The sequence below is a fragment of the Lissotriton helveticus genome, chromosome 7, assembly GCF_964261635.1.
Source record: "Lissotriton helveticus chromosome 7, aLisHel1.1, whole genome shotgun sequence".
NCBI lineage: Eukaryota > Metazoa > Chordata > Amphibia > Caudata > Salamandridae > Lissotriton > Lissotriton helveticus.
In genome coordinates, this window is record NC_136068.1 from 1725483873 (window position 1) to 1725509426 (window position 25554).

The following is a 25554-nucleotide window of genomic DNA, read 5'->3' on the forward strand; positions in this document are numbered from 1 at the left end:
GTATTTAGGCCATATATAAAACAAGCACAGAAACTACACATACTAGAACAGACCATTATATCCCTAACACATAACTACCAGACCCACGCTACTTCTTAGATGCGGTCTTAAAGCAGAAAAATCAGGCATTTTCATACATGGAAGAAGACGCAGTGAAACTAAACCACTGCCACTAAGAGCGTGTAAAAAAGAATTAAGAATGACATAGTCCAGCTCCAACAAAAGGCACAGGTTGCTGTACAAGCGACATAGGGCAATTTGAACACAGAGGTCTTCACATCTTATTATGAAGCTCTATAGGATTCCACTCCATAAGATACAATACCACTCATGAATAGATTTCTAGAACCCTTAAAGATACCAATGTTAAATTAAGAAGGGCAACCCCTATTGAGGGGAGCTCTTCCACTAGAGGAGACTGAGAAAGCAATCTTGAATCCTCTCACCTGAAGATCCCTAGGTGACAATGGTTTCCCTGGGAATTCTTAACAAATGCAAGTACTATAATGCCCCTGTGCTGCTCCCGGTCATTAAAGAGGCAGGAGAAACCAGAAAGCTGTGTCCCATTTCCAAAGCGGGTGTAATTGCACTGATCTCCAAGGCAGTAGTTATAGAACCATATCATAGATAAATGTTGATGTAAAAATATTAGCATTTATTTTGGTGAACAGTCTCAGGAAAGTCATTCTGTCACTTATCTTCCACTTAAAGGTGGGATGTGTACCTGGGACCTGATCCAGAAATCGGTTCTGAACCCCTCCAGTTCTCCTGTGGGACTCAAGCCAGAAAAAATGATCGCCCTTTCTCTTGACGCTGAAAATTTTTGACAGGGTAGAATGTAAATGCTTCTTCAGAGTCATGGGCATATGGTACTAAGATTAACTCTATATTCAGATCAACTGTGTTTTTTATCAAAACACATAAGAATTAAAAGAGGTGCAGTAGAGGGCTGTCCTATGTCTTCCCCTTCTAGCCTTTGCAGCCTAGTGAATCCCTAGTCTTCTGTCATCTTCAACCTATATACGTAGCCACTTGGCGCTCTACTCACAGATAACAGCATCAAGATTCACCCAAATACTGATAATGCACAACTTTTTTTGAAAGTCTCCTCTGTTTCAGACATCTAATGCCTCAAACACTGCTTGCATATCATCCAAATCTGAATGTCCAGCAGCTAACTCAAGTTTAGCCCTACCAAGACAGAAATTCTGTAATTTAGAAGTACAATAAACAAGCAACAGTACAAACCTGGTTTAATGGACATGAACCCTGACAGCACAGAATCCTTACTTCAACTGAACGCCAAGTCACCTGGAGACCAACCTCACTCTCAAGTAACTCACTGCCACAAAAATCTGCAGTCTTTACCAAAAAAGGTAAAACCATTTCTTCTAGAAAGCGACTTCAGAACTGCTGTACAAGCACTTGTATTTCTGCATCTGGATGGTGGTAATGCCCTACTCCAAGCCTTTCAGACTCCACACTAGCACCCCTTAGGGGCATCCTACACGCTATATCATGTCTCATCTAGGTCCTGAAGAATATGACCATATCCCCTTCATCGATTCCCCTTACCAGCCTGCGCCATCTTCAAAACTAGCTTCATCACTTACAAAGCTATCACGACAAGCTCACAATCTCTGGTGGATCTCAGCACACCTGCAACCAGAATACCATCAGACTACAGAATAAGTCTAAAAAATAAAACAAAACTGCAGGTCTGTGCACCTCGTACCTGGAACAACATCCATGTATCCGCCAGGACCGCCCTAAAGCTGCTCCAATTTAGAAGAGAGTTGAAGACTCACCTCTATAAAGAACACTACATCACAATATATTAACCATCTAGAAGCCATCTTCCTGTCCTCTTACTCGTTGACTTTATGTTCGTTGTTGAGCATTAACAACGCTCTGCTGCCTTTGAGATATGTTTGCACTATAGAAATACCAGATAGCACAATGGATATTTTTGATGAACAGTTCTCCCTAGTGAACAATCTGTGCATTGATAAGATACACTCTAGCAAGCATATATCTAGCCTTAATTTTTCTGCAGATTTGTCACTGAAGGTTTTCAACACAGAACAGCATAAAGTGAAATTCAAAGCAGCGCTTACCTTGCATAACTGAACACAGAGGTAGGTGGCTCCAGCCTGCACACATTTCCAGAAGGCATTGTATTCAGACCTGAAAGAGCAATAGTGAGGTAATGATTAGGGTCTAAAACACACAGCCACCAGCAACCATAAACCGTCTGTGCTGTCACTCTGTACAGTGCCCCTGATTTTTTGTCACATTTAACCGTACGATCCTGCAACAGGATCATTTGACTTACGGAACTGTAGCAATCGATTCCAAACCACCAAATGGACCGAATCAGTGACACGATATCTGAAAGCCCTTCTATGGAGGTTATGTCAGAGTTCTAATGCTATTTATTATATTTATGTACGAACTTTGTCTCTGCTCTGCACCCCAGTTCTTTTATATTGCCCATCAGACTTGCTGGTGAAGAATTCGGTACTGAAAGGATTTGCATGGTTTACTGATGAGAAGCCTCGGGCTGCAGCCATCCATCCCTTTCTATACTAAACATTATTAAGCGTTGGTTAAACTTTTGAAAACTGGAGAGCTGACAAAGTTCTTATGAATTGTTTTTTTTAATTTTATTTTTATTTTAATTTTAAATCTGGCTATAGCAAGACCACGACCATATTCCAGGGGGACAGCGATTTACAGCATGACACAATAATACAAAGGCAGCTTACATTGTCAGTTTAGTTAACAGTATCACAGTACAGAAAGCAGTGGTAGTTTACATAGTTTGAAGAACAGTTACTACTGATCAGATCCAAGCAAACAGTGCAGGTGTTTGAGGTCCCTTTTTAAAAGGGTAGAACAAAGTGGTTTAATGTATCTCGGAAAGGCATGCCAGATCTTTAGAGCATTTCCAGACAAGAAAAAGAGCATATGAGGCTGGACGGAGGGCTTACTGAATGTGTGCATGCCCAACATGAGCAACATTTGAATGCTTAGGACTCTACAGTTTCTACCAGAGATAGGACGTTTTCACATAAATATTCAGGCATGGTTTCTTGATTACCTTCTAAAAGATGCAAACAGTTTTATGATCAGAGCACAGAGAAATCCAATCTAGGGCTGCATGGACAGGTGTGATGCACTCAAAACTTTTTCTGTCGGAGATCAGACAGGCTCATAGTGATTGTTTAAAGAGAAGCTAACTGAGAATGTTCGTCAGTAATGTATGTCTATAGTTAATGCACAAGATAAGTAGCCCTTCTACTGACAAAAAGCCTTATTTTGCCAAATAAGGGTTTGAGATGCCAACTGTAATTGTTCATGGTCACCTCTTTGTAGTCAGAGCGGAGCAGCATGTCAAGTATGAAGTCAAGGCAATTGACAAATGTGAGTTTTTGGTGACAGTCTCAAGTCCTTAAGTTGTAAGAACAATCAGTTATTAGTTCCTACCATTTGTTAGGGGTGAGCAGGAGGAAGTCAGTTCTGCGTGCTCAGTTTGAGCTTCAGACTAGTCATTCAGTATTGAAATTCATCAAGGGACTAGTAAGGACTTTGGGGCTAAGAGATTAACAGTTCTATTTAAACATCGTCCAGTGGATCCACATAAAGATTAAATAGAAGGAGGCATTAATGGAGCCTTGAGTGATTCCATAATGGATCCTACTAGGATTGGAGAGAGAGTTGCTTTTTATGATGCATTACAATATTTTTGACAAGCTGTACCTGAAACACATTTGTTGTTTAAGAGCTACAGGAGAACTTCACTGCCAACCTTATAAGATAAACTGCAGATAAAATCAAGAAGGACATAAGGCAAAAAAATCTCAGTGAATAGGGTGTGGTGCACAGTTTTGAGGATGGAGGTTTTGTTGCTGTGACCAGAAAAAAATGCAGAATGGATACATTCTAAGAGAAGCTTTCTAGAGAAGTGTTCTGTACATTTTTACTGACTCCTAGTGAGGAAAGAGAGGATTGTGATGGGATGGGAAAGAGAGGATTGTGATGGGATGGGAAAGAGTTCAATTTTGAACAGTGAAGCCTGATCTATCAAAGAGTTCATGACTAGTAGTCACAGGCAGGAACGTGCATCGGAGTGACTCTTACCTAGACTTGATTGTTTGATGTGTTGAGGCTGGCAATAACGTTCTGTAGCATACTACTGGTAAAAGAGACATGGTTCTACCTTGACACTGGATTTTTCTTATTGAACAAGATACTCTGAGTTACAGACAAAGATGTCTATCTGGCTAGGTATCACTATTTGCCATTAAATTGTTGATGAAATGAACAGCTATGACGTGTAGACGAGCTGGCATAGCAAAGACGTGCTCGCTTTTATGGAATCTCCAGTAGACTGTCCCTCAGTTATACAAATACTACTGATCCTGCAGCTGACTATATGTTAAGCACCTCAATCTTAAAGTCCAAAAAATAGTAGAGTCCTGTGCCAATCGTCTTAGAGACCTGCTGCAGTTAGGTCTCACTGGAAATCCAGAGACACAGCTTGAAGAGAAGTAGAGGCAGAAACAGGGATGAAGTCACACTTTAGCCAGTATGGTAATTTCATAATCCTTTATTATTCTTTGTATAAAAACATAAGACAACAACCATACACGTTGATAAATAGAAAGCAACTTTTTTCCAAACTTTTTTTTAAACCAAATGGGGAATGTGAACATGGCTAATGGCTATCATGTACAGTATTTATATTTGCTGCAAAGGCTTGACAACATTATAAGCTCGAAGGTTGGGAATTTAAAGTTGCATTATAACAAAAATACAAAATCACACCGTCCAATTCCATACCTGTACAAATGGTAGATGCAAGTACCAGTCATAGTACATATCAAGAGACATCAAAAGCTAAAACAAACAATAGTAATCCTTCTGCAAGTGAGGGATCTGCAATTCTTGAATATCGCTGTATCTGAAGAGCTACCATATTTGCCACACTTCTCACGATCCTGGATCAAAATATGGGTTTTCTTGGTGTCAATTCCTACTTAAATATGTCTGTTCCCAGCACCAGGGAGAAAACGATATAGATTATATATATATATATATATATATTATATATATATATATATATAATCGATATCGTTTATAGCCACACAGGGGAGTCAATGGGGGTTTCCTTTGTTGCATTTGAGAACCAAAGTCCAAGCGAATGCATTTCCGCTCCATGTGAGCCTTCCTCAACGCGACGTGGTTCAGGCAGCGTCTGGACAAAATAATCGGTGAGTGTACCTGGTCCCGACCTGCCAGGTGAATAAGCACTTCGCCCCCCACAGCTCAGAATGTCATGGGCCGCAGGACACACGTGGTAGGACGCCCAGTGCGTCAGGACTATCACTTCCAGGATGCAGTGCGCTGGTCCGGCACCGCATAATTGATGTCAAATGTTCACGGAATACTATATATATATATATATATATATATATATATATATATATATATATATATTCACTGAAAAAAACATAGGTTATAGACCATATATAGTTAGGAATTAGCATTTAAAAAACCTTTTTTTACTCACACAAAACCATTGAAATTCCATATATAGTTAGTAGTACTAACTATATATCGCGCACCCGCAATCCACTGCTGATCATGTCACATATTACATCATTCATGACATGGTCAGTGACATCACTGATGACATCTCAAATGACATCACTGATGACAACATCCAGTGACTGTATTTCTGTAAAGTTAAAATATGTCTTACATATTGAAGAATGAGTGGATGTAGAAGTGTCTGGATGAAGGATTTAGTAGGTGCATGACTGACTGTATGAGTGAGTGGTTAAATGTGTCTCACTGAGTGCATGGGTTAGTGACTGAACTGTCTTAATTTGTGCATCATTATGTTTGTTGTTCTGTAAACTGCTGCATGGGTTGATCAGTAGCTATATGAGTAAGTATATGGGTTATTGATTGGTTGCTCAAGTATTTGTATGGGAGACTGAGTGTGTGTGTGGGTGGCTGGGAGGTGTAGGACTGTGCATAGATGTGTGAGCAGTTGATTCACTAGATGTATGGGTTCAAAAGTGCATGTGGAAACAGCTGTATGGGTGGTTGACTGTGTGCATGAGTGAGTGAATGGATATCTCAGTGCTACATGTCAAAGTAAGTACATATGTAAAACACAGTACATGTGAGAGTTGGCATATATAAATAACTGTGCATAAGAGCCAGTGAATGTGTGAGTGGCTGTATAGATCATTGTAAACTTGTATCAGGGATTGTAAAAGAGAGTAAATATGTGTTAGTATATGTTTGAATAAGTAAGGTGTGTATAACTGTATAGTTGAGGAAATGGAGGTGTGATTGATTCTTTGCATGACTGACTAGGTGTGTAAGTAACTCTATGGATGAGTGACAGTCTGTGAGTGTCTGTTTACACTGAGTGTATCTAAGGTTATATTAGAGTCTGAAGAGGTTCATCGTATTATCACATGAATGATGTCATCAGTGATGTGATCAGTAATGTCAAATGAGATGTCATCAGTGATGTCATTTGAGATGTCATCAGTGATGTCATCAGTGATGTCATTTGAGATGTCATCAGGGATGTCATCAGTGATGTCATTTGAGATATCAGTGATGTCATCAGTGATGTCACTGACCATGTCATGAATGATGTAATATGTGACATGATCAGCAGTGGATTGCGGGTGCGCGATATATAGTTAGTACTACTAACTATATATGGAATTTCAATGGTTTTGTGTGAGTAAAAAAGGTTTTTTAAATGCTAATTCCTAACTATATATGGTCTATAACCTATGGTTTTTTCAGTGAATTTCAATGGTTTTTTAATAGCAAATATCATAAGCTGTCGAATGTCAAGTACGTGGTAAGTAAAAACATTTTCGTGTTTATGCACACTGATCTGCTTTGAATGCTGCCCCCCCCCCTCATTTCTATTAGGAGTACTCTGTCTTTGCAGATAGTGAAGGGTAGTTAACGCAGGCCTTTGCCCCCTTTGTAATCCGTCGTGCCTGCTTCTCTCTCCATTTGATTGATTGTTATCCAAGCATTTACTGTTTTAGAATTGGTTCTCTTTGGTTCATTCTCTATTTACAAACAAGCACAGAGTCGCAATACTCTGTTTAGTCTTTGCAGATAGTGAAAAATCGTGAAAAAAAATAAAAGGAATCGAGCAAAATCAGTAGGCCACTAATGGGATCTCTTTTTGACCTCGCTAAAATAGAAACATTAGGAACAACCCCTCATGAGAAATACGAAACTAGTGAGATGAACTGAGCTCCACACCATGATGGCTGCAAGACAGCTCGGCTCCGCCACCCACCCCGCCCAAAACAACGATAAACTCTATGCAAATATTACAAATATATACAACACACCAGCAAAGTAACAGGGTAAAACATTTTATTAAATAACTAACTATTTACATAACTATTTTATACTTTTTGTTGCCCGATCCGGCTAGCTCAATCGATCGAGCATGAAACTCATGCACTCTGATAGTTCAAAGTTTTGAGGAGTGCTTGTTAGACTGTCTGAAGCTTATTTGCACCTGCTACAGCTTCACTATTCTCAATGTAAGTGGGGGCTGTTTGAGGACGTGACTGCATTTGAAAACAATGTGATGCGGTGCCTCCCTGAACCGCTTGACGGAGGCCCCCGAGGGACGGTGTGATGGCGCGGACTCGGAGGGGGCGCTTGGCTCCGGCCCCCTCCCCAAGTCGTGTTGCCCTGGTGTGGCCTGAGATCGCCCCCGACATAGGTGGCCGGCTCCCGGGGTCAAGCGGAACTTTTTGCCTTTTGGTGACTCTTCCATTCTTGACCTTGTCCCACAATCCATTTGACCTAAAGACACGCTGTAGTGGGGCGCCCCTTTACCGTTTCAGTTGCCATTCCGCCCGCTTTTGCTACACTGTGCCTCTTCCGCTATTCAGCTGTTTACCGCCCGCTCTTGCGACTACAGCGTCTCGCTCACCATGTAGTTGAGTTGCTCCCGCTCTTGCGGTGCAGCGATAGGCGGCTGCCACAGGACTCTCAAAATGGCGGCCGGCTCTTCAGATTTGGGCGTTGTCCACTAAAATGGCCCTGCGACACCTTGGAACTCGGACGCTTGTCTGGCTCCATTCTCGAAAGCGTCCCCTCAGCCTTGAAGATTCTACAAAAGTCTTGGGGGCCCCCGACTCCCGCAGGCTTCTGGTGGGGAGCGGCTGCCATGATTGCTCGTGGAATGGCCACGACGGAGCTACGAGATGGTGGTGCTCTCATGCTGACGCCAGCTTCAGTCTGAAACATCCAGAAACACTGTAGACTACCAATTCGATCAGTTCCGGTAGCGCCCCAACGTGACCCGGTAGAGAAGAACTTGCCCTCCCCTCTTTGACTGATGGTTCTTGTTGCCTGTCCCTTCTGTTGTCATTTAACAGAACTATTTAGCCTGCTGAAAGGGGTTGTGTTCCGACCGCTGGTTGGAGGAGACATTTTGACTATATTCTGGACCTGCGTTGTCGCGTAATGCATCATATGACGCGCCGCGTTAGCGCATCCGGAAGTGCTCCGATGCGCGAAGCGCAGCTTCCCGGAAGCGATCCGGGGCGCGGCGCGCAGCGCGTAACGTAAGCATAACAGGTCATGTGACTTGTTAATAAAACTTTTCATTGGTTCATTTTACTTTTCTTATTCTAATGATGAAAGGCTTGGTCATATGACCTAAAAATTACGCTTTTTATTACTTTCGAACATTATTTTTTCTTAAACATATATGTTATAATGTTCCAGGCTAATGTACTTTCCCGGAAAATTTACAACTGTCCTGCAAGTAAAATATATTCCTTTTTCGAGAAAAAGGGCGTTTCTTCGTCCCATGACGGAGCCGTTGAGCAAAAGAGGCTCGGCCTGCTGTCTTAGTCGCCGATACGCCTGAATATCAGATTCTTATCGATCACTTTATGTTGCAGGAGTAGAAAACACAACAGCCCTTGACCATTTATCTTTACTGCGTTCCTGCGTATTATACCTTTTACCCTTCATGTAATTGGACTGCTTTATTTCACTTGCCTTTTACTGATTCGAAAACAGTGACTATCATTAAAAAAACTTTACCAATGTAAATACTACTACCATGTTTTCTTTTAAAAACCTTTATTGTGAAAATGTCAGTATACAAATACGGGCCTATAACCACGTGGGCCGGCCACGGAGCAAACTGTAATCGTATATGATGAGGAGACATTTACACTGTAGAGGAACGTAACGGGCGGGCCATTAGGTTGCAAGAACTAAGGTGTCTAACAGTTGCGGAATCGGTGGACGTACATTTTATAATTAAAATACGACAGGGCCAGTTGCAATAAAATTATCTAGATATACATTTGCGGGCAAGTACCATGGGTGACGTTAATTCGAACTTTCAATAGTACAGTAATCAATAACACATCAGAACTTAATATCAATAGGGATGTCGAAATATTCAATCAATTCTCGTCCCCGCCCGCCATGTGCTTCAAAACTGCACACGTATCTCGTGATCAAGGTTCTGCAACCAGTACACAACAAGGAGTTACGAGTCCCATTTATTCCGGCGCCATTTTGGGCGAGGACGGGCAGGTCCAGGATATAGTCAAAATGTCTCCACCAACCATCGACTATGATGATGTTCATATGCTGTATTTATTAGAGTAACACTCATCTGTCCACATGAAATTAATTTGCCACAATCTAAACATGTCCTTTTAATCTTTCCAAAGTTCTTCTGAATATTTGGGACCGTTTCCCTTGCCTCTGATGCTGTCAGTGCCACTTCTTTGGTGAATGTACTGGCAGGTCGGGGGTTGTCCTCCAAATCTCTCTTTTGTGCAGCACTATAATTAATCGGTGCCACCTCTCCATATGACGATGCATGGTATAATTACCATAACTATATTTTTTTTCGGTTCCTCTGGAGAGTACATCGTGGCAGATGAGGCAGGTAACGTACCGGGCATTTACCTTTTTTGCATGTAGAGGAAAGGAAAAAAAATTCGAGCGTCCGAGTTCTAAGGTGTCCCAGGGCCATTTTAGTGGACCAGGCCCAAATCCAAAGAACAGGCCGCCATTTTGAGAGTCCTGTTGCAGCCGCCTGTCGCTGTAGCAGCAAGAGCGGGCGAAACTCAGCTAGACGGCGCTCCACTGCAGATGAAGTGCCTCAACCTGGAGAGGCGGGAGAGGCTCGTTTGCGCCGCCTCCCCCCCCCCCCCCCCTTCGGGCACCCCACGCCGTCTTTCGGCGCAGCATTGTAGGATGGCCACACCAGTGCGGCAACTTGCTAGACACCACCTCGGTGCCATCCGGATCTCGGCGCCCCACTGCAGATGAAGTGCCTCAACCTGGAGAGGCGGGAGAGGCTCGTTTGCGCCGCCTCCCCCCCCCCCCCCTTCGGGCACCCCACGCCGTCTTTCGGCGCAGCATTGTAGGATGGCCACACCAGTGCGGCAACTTGCTAGACACCACCTCGGTGCCATCCGGATCTCGGCGCCCCACTGCAGATGAAGTGCCTCCACATGGAGAAGCGGGAGAGGCTCGTTTGCGCCGCCTCCCCCCCCCCCCTTCGGGCACCCCACGCCGACTTTCGGCGCAGCATTGTAGGATGGCCACACCAGTGCGGCAACTTGCTGGACACCACCTCGGTGCCAACCGAATCTCAGCGCCTTGTGGTGTCTTCCATTCCGAAAATATTGTTGGCAGCATTTTGAAAGGAAAGATAAACAGCCGTTTGTGGCCCACACTACACCGTTCTCCTAGTGAGTCTCACATTGTTACATTTAGGAAGAATGTTGAAGAGTAGTATGTTGAAAATCTGAAGCCATTGTTCTACAAACTCTCAACCAGCCTTGGATGGAAAAATCCTGAAGAATGTACAAACTGAAAACCAGTTTTTGTCTGTATAGCATCAGCAGCAACGCTTGAGTCAGCTTTGTGTGAATCCGCCATTTTGATTCAATCAATAGCGTCCCCCTGCACACATTCAGGGACCTGGTCGTGTCTTCAGGTCAAACGGATTGTGGGACAAGATGCACAAAGGAAAAGGAAAAAAGTTCCGCCGGACCCCGGGAGGCGGCCGCCTATGTCATGGGCGATCTTAGGCCACACCAGGGCAATAGTGAAGCTGCAGCAGGTGCAAATAAGCTTCAGACAGTGTTACAAGCGCTGCTCAGAACTCTCAACTATGACACCACCTCGGTGCCATCCGGATCTTGGCGCCTTGTGCTGGTTCAGGCCTATTCACACATCAGTCCGCTACTGACGCCACCTCACAGGCTAACGGGGCACCCCACGCCGACTTTCGGCGCAGCATTGTAGGATGGCCACACCAGTGCGGCAACTTGCTGGACACCACCTCGGTGCCATCCAGATCTCGGCGCGTTGTGCTGCCTTCGGCCTATTCGCCGCAAGTGCGCACGCAACTCAGCTGCATAGCGAGTGAAACACCAAGGGGCGCCCCACTGCAGCCGAGGAACCTCCATCTTGGGGGCGACGCACAGCATCACATTGCTTTCCAATGCAGTCAGATCCTCAAACAGCCCCCACTGACTGACGCGAACTCACAGGCCATAGGGGCGCCCCACGCCAACTTTCGGCGCAGCATTGTAGGATGGCCACACCAGTGCGGCAACTTGCTGGACACCACCTCGGTGCCATCCGGATCTTGGCGCGTTGTGCTGCCTTCGGCCTATTCGCACATCGGTCCGCTACTGACGCCGCCTCACGTGCCAACGGATTTTCTACGCTTTTTATAGCCCTATGCCGCATAACAGGTCATGTGACTTGTTTATAAAACTTTTCATTGGTTCATTTTACTTTTGGTTTCCTAATGATGGAAGGCTTGATCACGACCTAAAAATAACACTTTTCATTGGATTAAAACATTTTTTTTCCCCAAACGATGAGAGCCCCACCTTGTTTCTGGATGTTTCAGACTGAAGCTGGCGTCAGCATGAAAGCACCACCATCTCGTGGCTCCGTCGTGGTCATTCCGCGAGCAATCATGGCAGCCGCTCCCCACCGGAAGCCTGCAGGAGTCGGGGCCCCCAAGACTTTTGTAGAATCTTAAAGACTGAGGGGACGCTTTCGAGAATGGGGTCCAAGACCTAGCAGACAAGCGTCTGAGTTCCAAGGTGTCCCAGGGCCATTTCAGTGGACCAGGCCCAAAAAGGAAAGAGCCTGCCGCCATTTTGAGAGTCCTGTGGCAGCCGCCTATCGCTGCACCGCAAGAGTGGGCGCAACTCAGCTGAATGGCGGATTTTGGCACAGTGTACCAAAAGCGGGCAGAATGGCAACTGAAACGGTAAAGGGGCGTCCCACTACAGCAGGCGAGCCTCCACCTGGGGAGGCCCGTTCACGCCGCCTCACCCCCCCCCCCCCCGGGGCGCCCCACGCCGTTATTTGGAGCAGCATTGTAGGATACCAAAACCAGTGCGGCAACTTACTGGACATCACCTGGGTGCCATCCACATCTCAGCGCGTTCTGCTGCCTTGGGACTATTCGCACAACAGACCGCTACTGACGAGGCCTCCCCCCGCACCCCCCACGCCGTTTTTCGGAGCTGCATTGTAGGATACCAAAAACCAGTGCGGCACCCAGGTAACATCACCTGTGTGCCGTCCAGAACTCAGCACGTTGTGCTGCCTTGGGACTATTCGCACAAAACACAGCTACTGACCATTGTTGCTTCTTTTTTCAAAAAAATGTTTAAATGTATTTACTGTTTTTGTTGCGTTGTATATATTTATAAGTTATTAAAGTTTTATAATCCTACTACTTTGTTGGAGTGCTATATATTTTTAATGTGACACATAATTGTAAAAACTTTGATGTACAAAGAGGCATCCCTGGAATCTTCCGCTTCAGGCTCGGTCCCCTCCCCAATCACAATACAGGATGGTTTTCAGATAGTAGGAACGCGTGTGGTGTGACGGATCTCATCGGGTGGGGGCCTTGATCTACTGTAACTCCTTTGAAGAGGGGTGATTCTTTACAGCTGGGGCCATAAACTACATCTGCAGGGCTAGGTGATAGCCTGGGACCGGCCTGGACAATCGGACACAGAGGAAGAGGAGTGTCACAGGGTGCGGTAGTGAATAGGGCGAAAGGGAGGTGTCGTGCGGGCACAGGGTGTGATTCTCAAGGAAGAGCAGCGCAGATGGGGGGAGGTTTATTGCCCATGCATAAGACAGAGAGTGGGGGTGACCAGTGCCTGGGTGAGATGCTTGCGAGGGTGGGGAGCCATGCTAAGGATCGACAGCGTGCAGAGAGTGGGTCTGGTCAAGGCATCTAAAATGGCTGCCGTGCACGACAAAAGTGTGCCATTTGAAAAAAGGCAAGATGGCGCAGACAATGTTTTTCAACACTTGCTGATTTCCTTCGAATCGAACGTTAACAGACGTTATCTCTCCCACACTACCGGTCCCCCTGGGCTTAAACGCCGAGATGGTAGGGACTGCATCCCGTGGAGATAGGCCGAAACGTCACTCAGCAAGAAAAAATAAAAATAAAAAAAGTCTATAAACATACAATAAGTTAAAAGTCAATCATTCTTGTTTCCTTGTAGTACGCTCCCCAGTCCGCTTTCCGTTACGCGTACCGGGCGCACCCCACGCAAAAAGAACGATTTTTTTGAAATTTTATTTTTTTTGCCCCGCGTGGCCCTTTTAAAGCCTCCACATCAAACCTAGGGGGTCAGGGAGGATCTACTATGCCCCCTTATGGTCATTTCCCCCTTTGTTTTGGCCTCCTCTTGTCTCTCGATCCTACCGAGAGACAAGATGGCGGCCGCTCCGGACTGTTTAGAATGTTGACAGACACCGGAGAGCCAATCAGCTTCGCTTCGCGAAGTTCCGTTACGCGTCAAGTACGCGAACCGGAGCGCTACCCGGAGCGCTGTTACAGATATATATCTTTTTTTGAACGTTAATTTCTCAAAATCCACTGGAGCACATATATTGAGACCTAGCAAAGGCACATCGGGCTAACAGTCCCTACAATTTTGCCAAGTTTCGTGCAAATCCATTCAGCCGTTCGGGCTAAAAGTGAGGCCAACCGCCCTATGGAAATTAACATGGGGAAAACGCGTTTTGGGACCCCCCTTTTTTCTCGGCCCCCCCTTGACGAACCCCCCCCAAATTTTCAGTGGCTGCTCAGAAACAAAATGTTCCATTTTCCTGAAAATTTCAGCCAATTCCGTCCACAAACGCCAAAGTTATTAGACATAGAATTTTCAAAAATCCCATAGAGAAAAAACCCTAACTATATATACCTACTGGCGACCGCCAGTAGGAAGGATGGATGGATGGATGGATGGATGGATGGATGGATGGATGGATATATATATATATATATATATATATCTCCTCCCGAGGAAGTGAAAAGCCACACACCAGTAGTATTCTTTCCAAAATTTATTCTTATATCCATTTTAGGACGCCAGCACAGATTAACCCACACGTTCCGGTATCTCCGTATACCTTGTTCACAGTTAATTAATCACGATTTTTCTCTTTTTAAAGAAACATTTACAGGAAACCCCGATTACGGCATTTCTTGTTTAGCTACCAAAGCTACCCCATTGATTTATGGACATTGTAGTCCCCAGTTTTTACAACTCATTACAAATACATGTACAATAAAGCACACAGTACCAGAGATGAATGCCATGATTAATCAAGCGATCCGGCAAGGTTCTTTTCCCTATTTTAGCTAAGGATAGTGCATTGATACTTAATTTTATACCAATTATATTTAGGCAGGTTACATTGTTCTTTCAAAAGAGGTATCAATAAAGTTTTTGTTTGTCCATGTATAGGAACATTTGCACCATGAATGGGCATGTAGCATAATTTCTAATTTCATGAGCCCTTCAATGGGTATATTTTACAGGTCAGTCTAAACATTTTACATATTTCTTCTTTTAAGGTTCCTCCAGTGGGCAGTCAGTTTTAACACTTCCGAGAAGCACAATTTTCCTATTCTCAACCTTTCTTCCTTTGAGATTAATGTCCCATTTTTCAACCCTCCAGTGGGCATACCATGATTAAGAACCTTGTTTCTACCTCTCTAATAAGTTTATTTATTTAGTTTGTGCCTATTAGACAATTAAATGGTCATAGTTCTCTGCTTTTACCGGTGCATTTACAAAGAAGCTAAATGGAAGTTTACAGATGTATATACAATTCTTCAGACTGATTTAAACCAAAAGGTGTCATGGTTCTGAAATTTAAAATATGTCGGGACTCTTTTTGCCGCAGTCTTTTTTCTCTGTGGCCACCTCTTTCATTTACCGGTATAGTTTTGAGCCCATAGAATGAGAACTTTCCAGTTTCCGTTATGATGGGTCTCCATGTGTTTATCTACAGCCTTGTTTCTATCTTTGTGGCTCGAACATGCTCAAGTATGCGTTTCTTTAGGTCACAAATGGTACTGCCCACATATTTTAACATGCATGGGCATTCAATGACATTCGAGAAAAAATGGGGCCCCACCCAGTAATAACGTATCGAAGAGCCAAGAATTTGAAAGACCGGCTGGTCCATAGCCATTTTAAGACAAAAACACAAAAAACATGGTTGGAGACAAAGGGATTCATAAAATGCCATAACTGTAAAGTGTGCGAAATTGCAAAACTCACAACGGAAGTCACAATGGCAAACAAGTCTGGCAAATAAAGGACTTAATTACGTGTAAGAGCCAATACACAGTGTAGGTCATTGAATGCCCATGCATGTTAAAATATGTGGGCAGTACCATATGTGACCTAAAGAAACGCATACTTGAGCATGTTCAAGCCACAAAGATAGAAACAATGCTGCGGCTAAACACATGTAGTGGCGAGGAGTGACTCTGGGGAAGTACCAAAAACAAAACCAGGGACTGCCTTCTCCTGCGGGACAACCAGTAGAAACCATTAGTGAAATTGCCATAGGAGGAAGGAGCCACACAAAAGGAGGGACTATTGCAGTTATAGACCAATAAGAAGCCAGCATTTCTGAATGCTGCAGCTAACAACCAGTGGCAATAGGTGGGTTTGCCAAAGCCCCAGAGAAATATACAACAGGTCAGCGCTGATGCTCGACCTATAAATGATAACCATCTTCTGCACGACTACCAGTCTGGGTTCGGATCACGTTGCAGCACAGAAACCAGTACCTTACACATCGGAGGCGATGCCCACCTGATTCTTGATACTGCTAAACCACTCAGCTGCCTTAGACACAATCGACCATCCCATCCTCATGTGCACCCTGGAGCCACGATTGATATTCACCAGCATTATCCTTTAATGGTGCTCCTCCTGTCTTTCCAACGGAAATCAGTTTGTTCTCATGAGCATCTAAAGGCCCTAAAAGATCCCTATCACCTGTAGAATCTGTCAGGGTCCCATACTGGCTTCTGTTATCTTCAATCTCTCCTTGGAGCAGCTTTGTATTCTACTAACAGATATCAGCATCAAGATTCACCAATATGCAAATGATACACAACTCAACTTAAAAGTCTCCGCTGCTTCAAACATCCAACACCTCAAACAGTGCCTGCACATCAACCAGACCTGGACCTGGATACCCATTGCCTAACTGAAGCTTAACTCAGCCAAGACAGAACTCCTGTTATTTCCCAAGAACAAGAAACAATACAAACCTAACTAAATGACATGAACCTTGAAGGCTTTGAAGTCCACTTTCACCGAATGCCAAATCACTCGCATTCACCTCTAACACCATACACACACTCAAGGAACACATTGCTAAAAAACACAAGGACAGCCTGAAACCAGCTCTCTCTTCTAAAGAAAGAGCAACTATTTCTTGCAGAAAAAGGCTTCAGAACTGCTGTTCAAGCCCTCATACTTGCATATCTGGATGGTGGCAACGCCATGCTCCATGGCCTCTAAAACTCCACACTGGCACTCCTAGGCAGACCCTCCAGGATTTTGCGATTTCGCTGTTTGTCGCAAAATCAGCACTTTTGTAAAAATGCCAAGATTTTTACAAAAGTTCCAGCAAAATCAGCACTTTTGTAAAAATTCAGCAATTTTCACAGAAGTGCCTGTGAAATTGAAGGAACGCAGGGAAAAGTTGTTACATTTCTATGGTGAAACAACTCCGAAAAGTGAAGACAATAAAAATACATCAGAACACTGTCTATGTAAAACGCATGCACTGCTTATTTGAAATGTTTTTCAATAAATCTATTTGTATGCTAGTATTTAAAAAAGAAAACTCTACATTTATCCTTGATGGTCTGTGTTTAGGCTGTCCGAATCAAACAAATTTTGTGCATGCTCTTTTGAAACAAATGGGGTCGCTGAATTCATTAAACAAACACTACATTATTCCTGTATGAAATAGTGAGTTAAAATCAGCATTGGGTTGTAACCAAGTGCAGCTTTTCCTGTTCTCAGTACTAAATACATGGATTAGTGATTGCGTGAATGAATGGCTAGATGAAGGGGTTAGTACTTGAATGGATTCATGGGCATGGATGAATGAACGGACAGTGGTTGAGAGGCGCACAACAGAGCAAAGGTCTCAGAAAGCACACGAAGAAGCCTCAGAAGTGACAATCCACTTGCCAGCAATTTCTGCAAGCAGCAAAAACACCGGCACCCGTAAAATACATGAAAACTGTTCCTCGCAAAAAAAAAGAGGATGTGTATAATTAGATTAAACATAAAACTACTTTTCCCAACTCGCATTTGAAAATATACCGACTGTGAAGCAGTTCGTGTGATTCCCAGGATCCCCTTGGTTTTGAAGTCCCCCAGTTCTGTTCACAGATCCCGGATGCTGCGTTGTGGGCCAAGGCATGCACAAGGCCTTATTACAAACCGAGGAGAACCACACATGGTGGACACAAAGCACGCTCTACGAGTGAGCTCCGCAGCACACAGGAGAAACGCCTTTGATGTCATTTTCTGTAACAGAGAATTTCTCAAGCTTCAGAAAAAGAATGTGAGGCTCGGCAGCGCGAACGTCCGTCCGTTGCACAAATATACAGGTGCCTGTGGTTATTAATAGTGCAAACGTCCATTGCACATATATAGAGGTGCAAATGGGCATCACCAGTTCCTTTGCACATACATACTGGTTCATGTGGGCATCAACAGTACTAACTTCTGTTGCACATATATAGAGTGCCTATGGACATCAGCGGTGCAAACATCCACTGCACACATATACAGGTGCCTATGGGCATAAATAGTGCAAACGTCAGTTGCACTCACGTGGAGGCGCCTACGGGCAGCAGCGCAATTGTCCACTGACCATATATACAGGTTTCAATTGACATTCGTGGTTGAAATTTCCTTTGTACATATATACAGGCAACTTTGGGCATCAGCACTGTTAACATCTGCCGCACATGTACAGAGGTGCCTATGGGCATCAGCAGTCGAAATTTCCTTTGCACATATATACAGGTGCCTGTGGGCATCCACAGTGCTAATGTCCGTTGCACATACATAGAGGTGCCTAAGGGCATCAGCAGTGCTAACATCCACTGCACGCATATAGGGGTGCCTATGGGTATCAGCAGTAGAAATGTCCATTGCACATATATAAAGGGGCCTCTGGGCATCAGCAGTTTAAGCTTCCCCGCCCCCTCTTAAGGCATGTCCCCATGAGCCTCCTTCACCCTCGCGACATGTACAGGTGTGGCTCAGCCACGGAGGGTACGTCCCTCACAGAATAGTTGCATTTCACAATTTCGTGCCCAATGATTTCCATCTGCACATATATGGACTCCACAGTATTAACGACCAGCTTGTTACTGAACACCTCGGTAGCAGATGTCTTAACCCCATAGAATATTTTAAAATGCAGACTTTGCAACCAAATAGGCAGAAGAGATTTACGGCTATGCTACTCGTTTTTGCCAATTTCTTTGTGGAAGACTTTGAAAAAAAATATTATTAGTGGAGGCCCAGATTTTGCATTGGGATTGCATCACTTTTTTTAGGCAAAAGCCCAAAGCAAAATCTAAATTGTTAAATCTCATCATGTGCTTAGATGTACTCATGATATACATGATAAACTTATGTGTGAGGTCTTAACATCTGATGTTACTGCCAGAAAGATCACTTCCTGTGATCCCACATGGAATGCCAGCTGTTGTGTTGTGATGTGCTATGGTCCATTACATGTAATGGGGTGACCCTGTAACTCTCAGAACCTGGGTGGGTAATACAATGAATAATAATGGTTCTGTCGGACGGAATTACACACTAATATAGTATTCCAATTGCGTTATTTGTGCACTTCGTCCCTAAAGAGGATACAAAGACAGTGGTATCTATACCAGCATAAACAAACACACGGACCAAAATGCTAAATGTAAGTGAAGTTTTACTCATACACTTCCCGCGTTAGGATGTGAAGGAGAGAGACACAGATAGCGGTTCCTTAAAAAAGTCAACAAATCAAGGATACAACGCCTTCCTCATCCCACCTCCTGTATAACTTAACGAATACAGAGATTGAAGAAATTGATTATATTGCCTGAGTCGGCTGACCAGCAGTACTATTCAAACAGGACCATCTCTCCAAGCTAAGCCTAGGTCCACAAAAAGCTGTCCTACATCTACACAGTCCTGATGAAGACACGCTCCTGATGCGTAAAATCAGCGCATTGTTCTCAGGGTCGAAACGTCGACGCATTCCCTTCTTGCACGAACCAACTATTAAAATCCGCTAGGACCAAAGAATTAATTGATGTACCTACTGGATTATTGTACATATAGTTGTCATCGTCAATAAGTTCATGAAGTAATAATTTTATATGTTGTTTTAATTGTGAACAGTCCTGCACAAAATGTTCGTGCTCTTTATGTTTTATGGTATTTTTGGACAGCAACATGAATACTTTGATTCAAATACAAAAAATATGAAAGTGTATGAGTAAAACTTCACTTACATTTAGCATTTTGGTCAGTGTGTTTGTTTATGCTGGTATAGATACCACTGTCTTTGTATCCTCTTTAGGGACGAAGTGCACAAATAACGCAATTGGAATACTATATTAGTGTGTAATTCCGTCCGACAGAACCATTATTATTCATTGTGATGTGCTATGGTGGCACTTGCCATGATGTCCACTTGCAAAATAACTAACTTGATCCCCACACTTCTTTTTTTAGGACTTGTGTCCTGGAGGAGGGGGCGGTGGTAGGTGGGGGTGTCAGTCAGTACAATCACGTTTGCAACTGTGCAGTTTTAGTTGCATGAGCAGCCGGGAGAGAATCTAATTACAGCAAACCATGGTGTAGGCGTGTAAGCAGGATCGGTGGCGAGAGAGTTGAAGGGTTGATGTCACTGGTCAGGGTAGGGGTGCCTGCACCCTGTTCTGGGGCGAGAGTAGACAGGGAGCAGGGAGCAGCGTTGGGCTGCTCCCTGCTCCCTGTTTCAGAGCCCAGCAGGGGTGCATTTAGGTTTGTGAGAGTGTCTTGGACTCTCGGGGGCACGCCAATTTAAAAGTCAACTTGCTCCAGCGGAAGTCGAAGTCCTGCAAGTTCTCTGACTGGCTGCCAGCAACATGAGAAAAATGTTGCTGCCAGCCATTACATGACTTAGCATAGTACACAAATACTCTCAGGGCACTTTAAACATGGCTATTTTAAAGTGGAACACTCTGCTAAAACAGTTTCCATTAATTTAAGACTGAAAAGGAATGATAAGGGGTAAAATAAAGTGCCGCAATAATGCCGCTAAATTCAATATTTGTGCTGCTAAATTTTTGTGCCGCAAAATTTGCAAATCTATGCCGCAATATCCTGTGGAGTCTGCCTAGGGGCATCCTACATGCCACACCTTGTCTCATAGAAGGCCTGAGGAAATATCACCCCATCCTGATAGAGCTCCATTAGATCCCCATGCCACCTGTACCGTATTCAAAACCAGATGCATTAATTACAATGTCAATACGACCAAAGCTCCCACTTGCAGACAAGCTTACCATCACTGGCAGGAGACTTTTTCCATTTATGCACCCAAGATCTGGACCAACAACCGGGTATATATATATAGACCACCCCCACATTGCTCGGATTTAGGAAACAGTTGAAGACTCACCTCTTAAAAAGAACACCACATCACAATGTATTTATTACATGCAAACAACCAAGATACCTCTCCTATCACTTGTTATTTTAAGCTGGTCTTTGACACTGTACAGTGCTACCTTTTGGCGAGGTTTGCGCTATAGAAAAACCATATACCTACATACACAAAGAGGGTGCATGTTTGCACTAATTATATTCTGACCAGGCCTTTTATCTGAGTCATGCAATGGGAACCTAATACCCAATTTACCCAAAGTCTTCTTGATTGTGTTGAACCTGGAATCATAGTACTGAGCATCTGTACCCCTAAACACATGCATGTATGATAGTGGTGTTGCTACTCTGTTCCCAAGTGAGCCAGAGAGATACACGCAATACAAGCATGGGGGTTCCATTTTCGAAGACCCTAGCCTGGTCATGTGCAGATACAGGAGAAGTCGCGTTCTCAGACAGGAGAAGTCGCTTTCTCAGACAGGAGAAGCGTATTGCTGATATTACTAAGACTAGAAGGAGGGAAACCAGACATTTTAGTGGAAAAGAGGCAACTGGGTTCCCCTTAAAAATTCAAATAGCTTGTTTCTGATAGAGGGCTGCTGATTAGTCTTTGTGAGATGCCATTTGATGGATGGAAGTTGTGAAGGGTAGGACTGCAATATCTGTTTCAGTGTGTGAAGAGTCCTTTAGGTGGGGAGCAGTCCTCGATCTGTCTTCCTGATCACAGTCAGATGAGGCTGTTGATAGTCAAGTTACAGACTGTTTACACGTCTAGTGCCTCTGTTGTGGGGCCTCCAAACTGAAGGTTGCCATGCTGTGAAGAGCATCACTCAAGACAAAGGTTTAGTCTGGAAGATCGCGTCAGAAGGACATATGACAGGGGAACTGACCCCAACTGATCCTGCAAAAGGAAACAGAGAATCCACATTCCAGTCTACAAACTCTGTGTAAAAGTGGGAGATGTTGATCAACTTATTATTCCAGTTCTAAGCGTTCTTCAATAGAGTACTGGGTACTCGCCAGAGTTCCCAGAGGACTACTGCTCAATCAGTGCGGGAGTTTGCCTGACAGTCAGCTTCACAGACATGAGGGGGACATCATCTGAAGTCCAAACCGGAGGAGGAATTGCTAACTTGTCCTGTGAGCTAAGAAGTCCTGCCTGAAAAAGAGGGAAGGAGTGTGCCTATCCTGCAATTGGAGCGAACCATTTGAAGGAACAAAAGAAGCACCCACTAACTCACTCACTCACAGAATACATAATTTGAGTGAACATGCTCGCCAAACCATCTTTACAATTCTGGGAAGAGCCATGGAATTTTCTAAGTATGCTGAGCAGCCTCTCCATTTTATTCCGGTCATCTCCTCTGAGGCACTAGTGCCCAAGGTTAGGTGGCCGAGCTGAGACCATGATATACACTGTGTGGCACCTGCTGTGTGCCAGTGACCCCAGACTGCATGATCGTGGCACCATTGACCCATACTGTGCAGCCGCGATCAATGTGAAGTAATGATTGCAACCCTGCGAGACATGCTAATGTGCCCCAGTGTGTAGAGTACATGGCACAGGCCCCAAGAGTGCCTGGGGGGGGGGAGAACTACTCAGAACAACAGCGTTATTGCCTCAAGGCTACCAATGGTGAAGTTAGCACCCGACAGCCATGATCCTGAAGAACTACGTGCCCGATCAGAGCATTACCACTGTGCTCCAGCATAGTGCCAAGAAGGGTGTCATTGCTGCTGGAGCCCTGCACCTGCATAGCCTGCTGAGCCTCCATAGAACGGTGTCCCGGGATGGTAGACACAAATGGTCTTAGCCCCATTGGCTGTTGCCCAGTAGCCTCTGCCTGCCCCGTGGTCTCCTGAATGGGGAATGACAAGTTTAATTAAACATTTATGGTGGCAATACTTAATTCTGCAACAAGTGCCCATGCCGCTGGCCAGCAGACACCTTCGCCCTCGCAAACTTCCAAACTACCTCTCGGAGGAGGAAACTCTTGCACTCCTTACATCCCACATGACCTCGCCCAACGCCCCCCATCCTCCTAACAAGGAAGCTGATTGCTTCATCATCCCTCCGTAATAGAGTGGTACACAGCAACCACAGAAGTACGTTTAACCTCCCCTTCTTACAACACTCATACCGATACTCCACTCTCTTGCCTCCTTATTAACTGTTGTTCTGCTGCGAGACATGCCTCGGACATCGCCACCCTCATCCTAAGCCATAAAACTGATGTAGCTATCCTAACTGCGTTGTGGCTCAATGATTCCTCATATCCTTACCTTGATTTATTGGTCCCACCTAGCTATAACATCATTAGACTTGATAGAGAAATAAAACAAGCATTGGCATAGCCAATAGGTCTTGCCTTGGGGACCTTATAAGTGTTTAGCCATGCAACAGTTGATGTTGTTGAACCAAGGATATTGTTCTGCATAACGAAATACCTATAAATGTCCCAAAAGCGAGACCTATTGGCTATGCCAATGCTTATTTCAAAATCCATCAACAGATACTACTTTGATGACCTATATAAATATATGATGACATGTAAACTCGATTTTTTTGCATGTACCATACGATCAATATATTGCAAATGAAGGAGAAACACTTTACACGTAACCGACACATTTATGCCCAATATACCGATTCCTTAAAATAAGGAATCGGTAAATTACCGATACTTTAAAACCTGCTTCCTACATTAGAAAAGGCTAAATACCGGTCGGTAACGGGATAATTACCAATTTTCGGCCGTTAGCGACCGGTATTTAGCTACCTACATATGGCCCAATATGAGGTTTAAAGGAAACACCGAAGTACATTTACTGTCTGTCTTACCAAGGCAGGCACTCGTGAACAAGGTTTCGCAGAGCACTAACAGCAAGCACACAAACACTTTGAGCTACCTTCCCAGCTCCAACCCACCCAGGAGAGTGCCCCCGTCATCAGCTGAAGAGATGTCACCAAATGAGGCTCAAAGGAAACACTGACGTGCATTTACTATCTTACCGAGGCAGGCACTCGTGAACAAGGTTTCGTAGAGCACTAACAGCAAGCGCATGAATACCTTCCCGGCTACAATCCACACAGGAAAGCGCCCCACTCATCAGCTGGACAACATGCACAGAAAAGCAGAGATAAAGGGCAAAAAAAGCCAGGACTAGTGCAACCGCCATCTGTTTCCAATTAACGCGAGCGCGATAATTGGAAACCGATGGCGCTGATGCTCGCTCTCGCAAGCCGTAGGCGGATACAAAGGTGGGACATGCACCCGCCTTTGCCCAATTGCGTGCTGTCTTTTTAGAAAGACGCAAGCAAAGGCCAATAGCATGCGAGCACCACACGCACGGGCTTCACGAAAAGCTGTTGCGATTCCATGAGATAGTTTTACCAAGAGCAGCTCATGCGCGCTGCGCTAGGCTCGACCTAAAAAGGGGGAGGCATTGCATGCATCTACCACTCAGACTCCTGGTCACAGAACTCCATGCAGAACCCACGGACTCTTGAGAATATCTTGCTCTCTCCATTAGCAACAACACTACACAGTTATGCAAATTGCAGATCTTCTACTACCCCCAGGCAAGAACGTCACTTTCACGGATCTCCTCTTGGAAATCATCACCCCTAAGGTCTCCTGTTACTCAAATGACAATTTCCTTGGTGACATTACCCTGCATTGAAATAATAAAATGATTCCCAAGTCAACGCTGTCAAAGGATTCCTCGCTGATCAATCACTCACCTAGGCATGCACCCTACCACCCACACAAAAGGCGCCACTTTGGATTGGTTAATCATTGAGGCATCAGCGGTCAGGCTGCTTTCAATTGAGCCATGCGACTGGCCAGACCACCACGCCATCAACTTCACAATAGCGGACTACCCCCTGAAATATCTTGGCAACCAGTGAAACCAAAATGCTGGCTCAGAGACACTAAGAGCCCTTATCTTGAGAAGCTGACAGCTCAGAGCGTGAGCGACATTCACCACCCCCCTAATCTTTCTAAAGGTCAACGAACCCCCTAATCTTTCTAAAGGTCAACGACCTGACAGAGCACTACAATTCGACTAGGACTAACATTTTGGATGATCTGGCCCTGTTAAAGCTCAAAAGGTCCCAAATCAAAGACAAAACCCCCTGGTTCAGCGGACCCCTCAATAGCGGCAGGAGAGCTCTCCGACTAAGAGAAACTGGAAGCTGCACCCCTCAGCCTCCCATCTTAAACTTCTCCACCAGGCCAGAAATACCTAGAAGAATATCCTCTTGTCCAAAAAAGAATTCTTCAAATCAGAACTGGAAAATGCCAAGAACAGACCCCGCAAGCTCTTCGAAATAGTAAAACTTCAATCAAACAAACTAGCGAAGTCATCAAAAGAAACAACTAAATCCCTAATAACCTGAGATGAGTTCTACTCCTTCAACACAACCAAAATCAACTTGCTAGGT

The 25554-nt window shown here is 44.4% G+C and overlaps 1 protein-coding gene across 1 annotated transcript in view; it reads right to left on the reverse strand.

Moving 5' to 3' along the window:
* The window catches only part of TMEM147 (transmembrane protein 147), a 57359-nt gene that overhangs the window by 16113 nt on the left and 15692 nt on the right, over positions 1 to 25554 (reverse strand). Inside the window, exon 3 of the mRNA XM_078655432.1 lies at positions 2118 to 2187. Within this exon, the coding sequence (XP_078511558.1) occupies positions 2118 to 2187 (70 nt within the window). The remainder of the gene's footprint in view (positions 1 to 2117; positions 2188 to 25554) is intronic.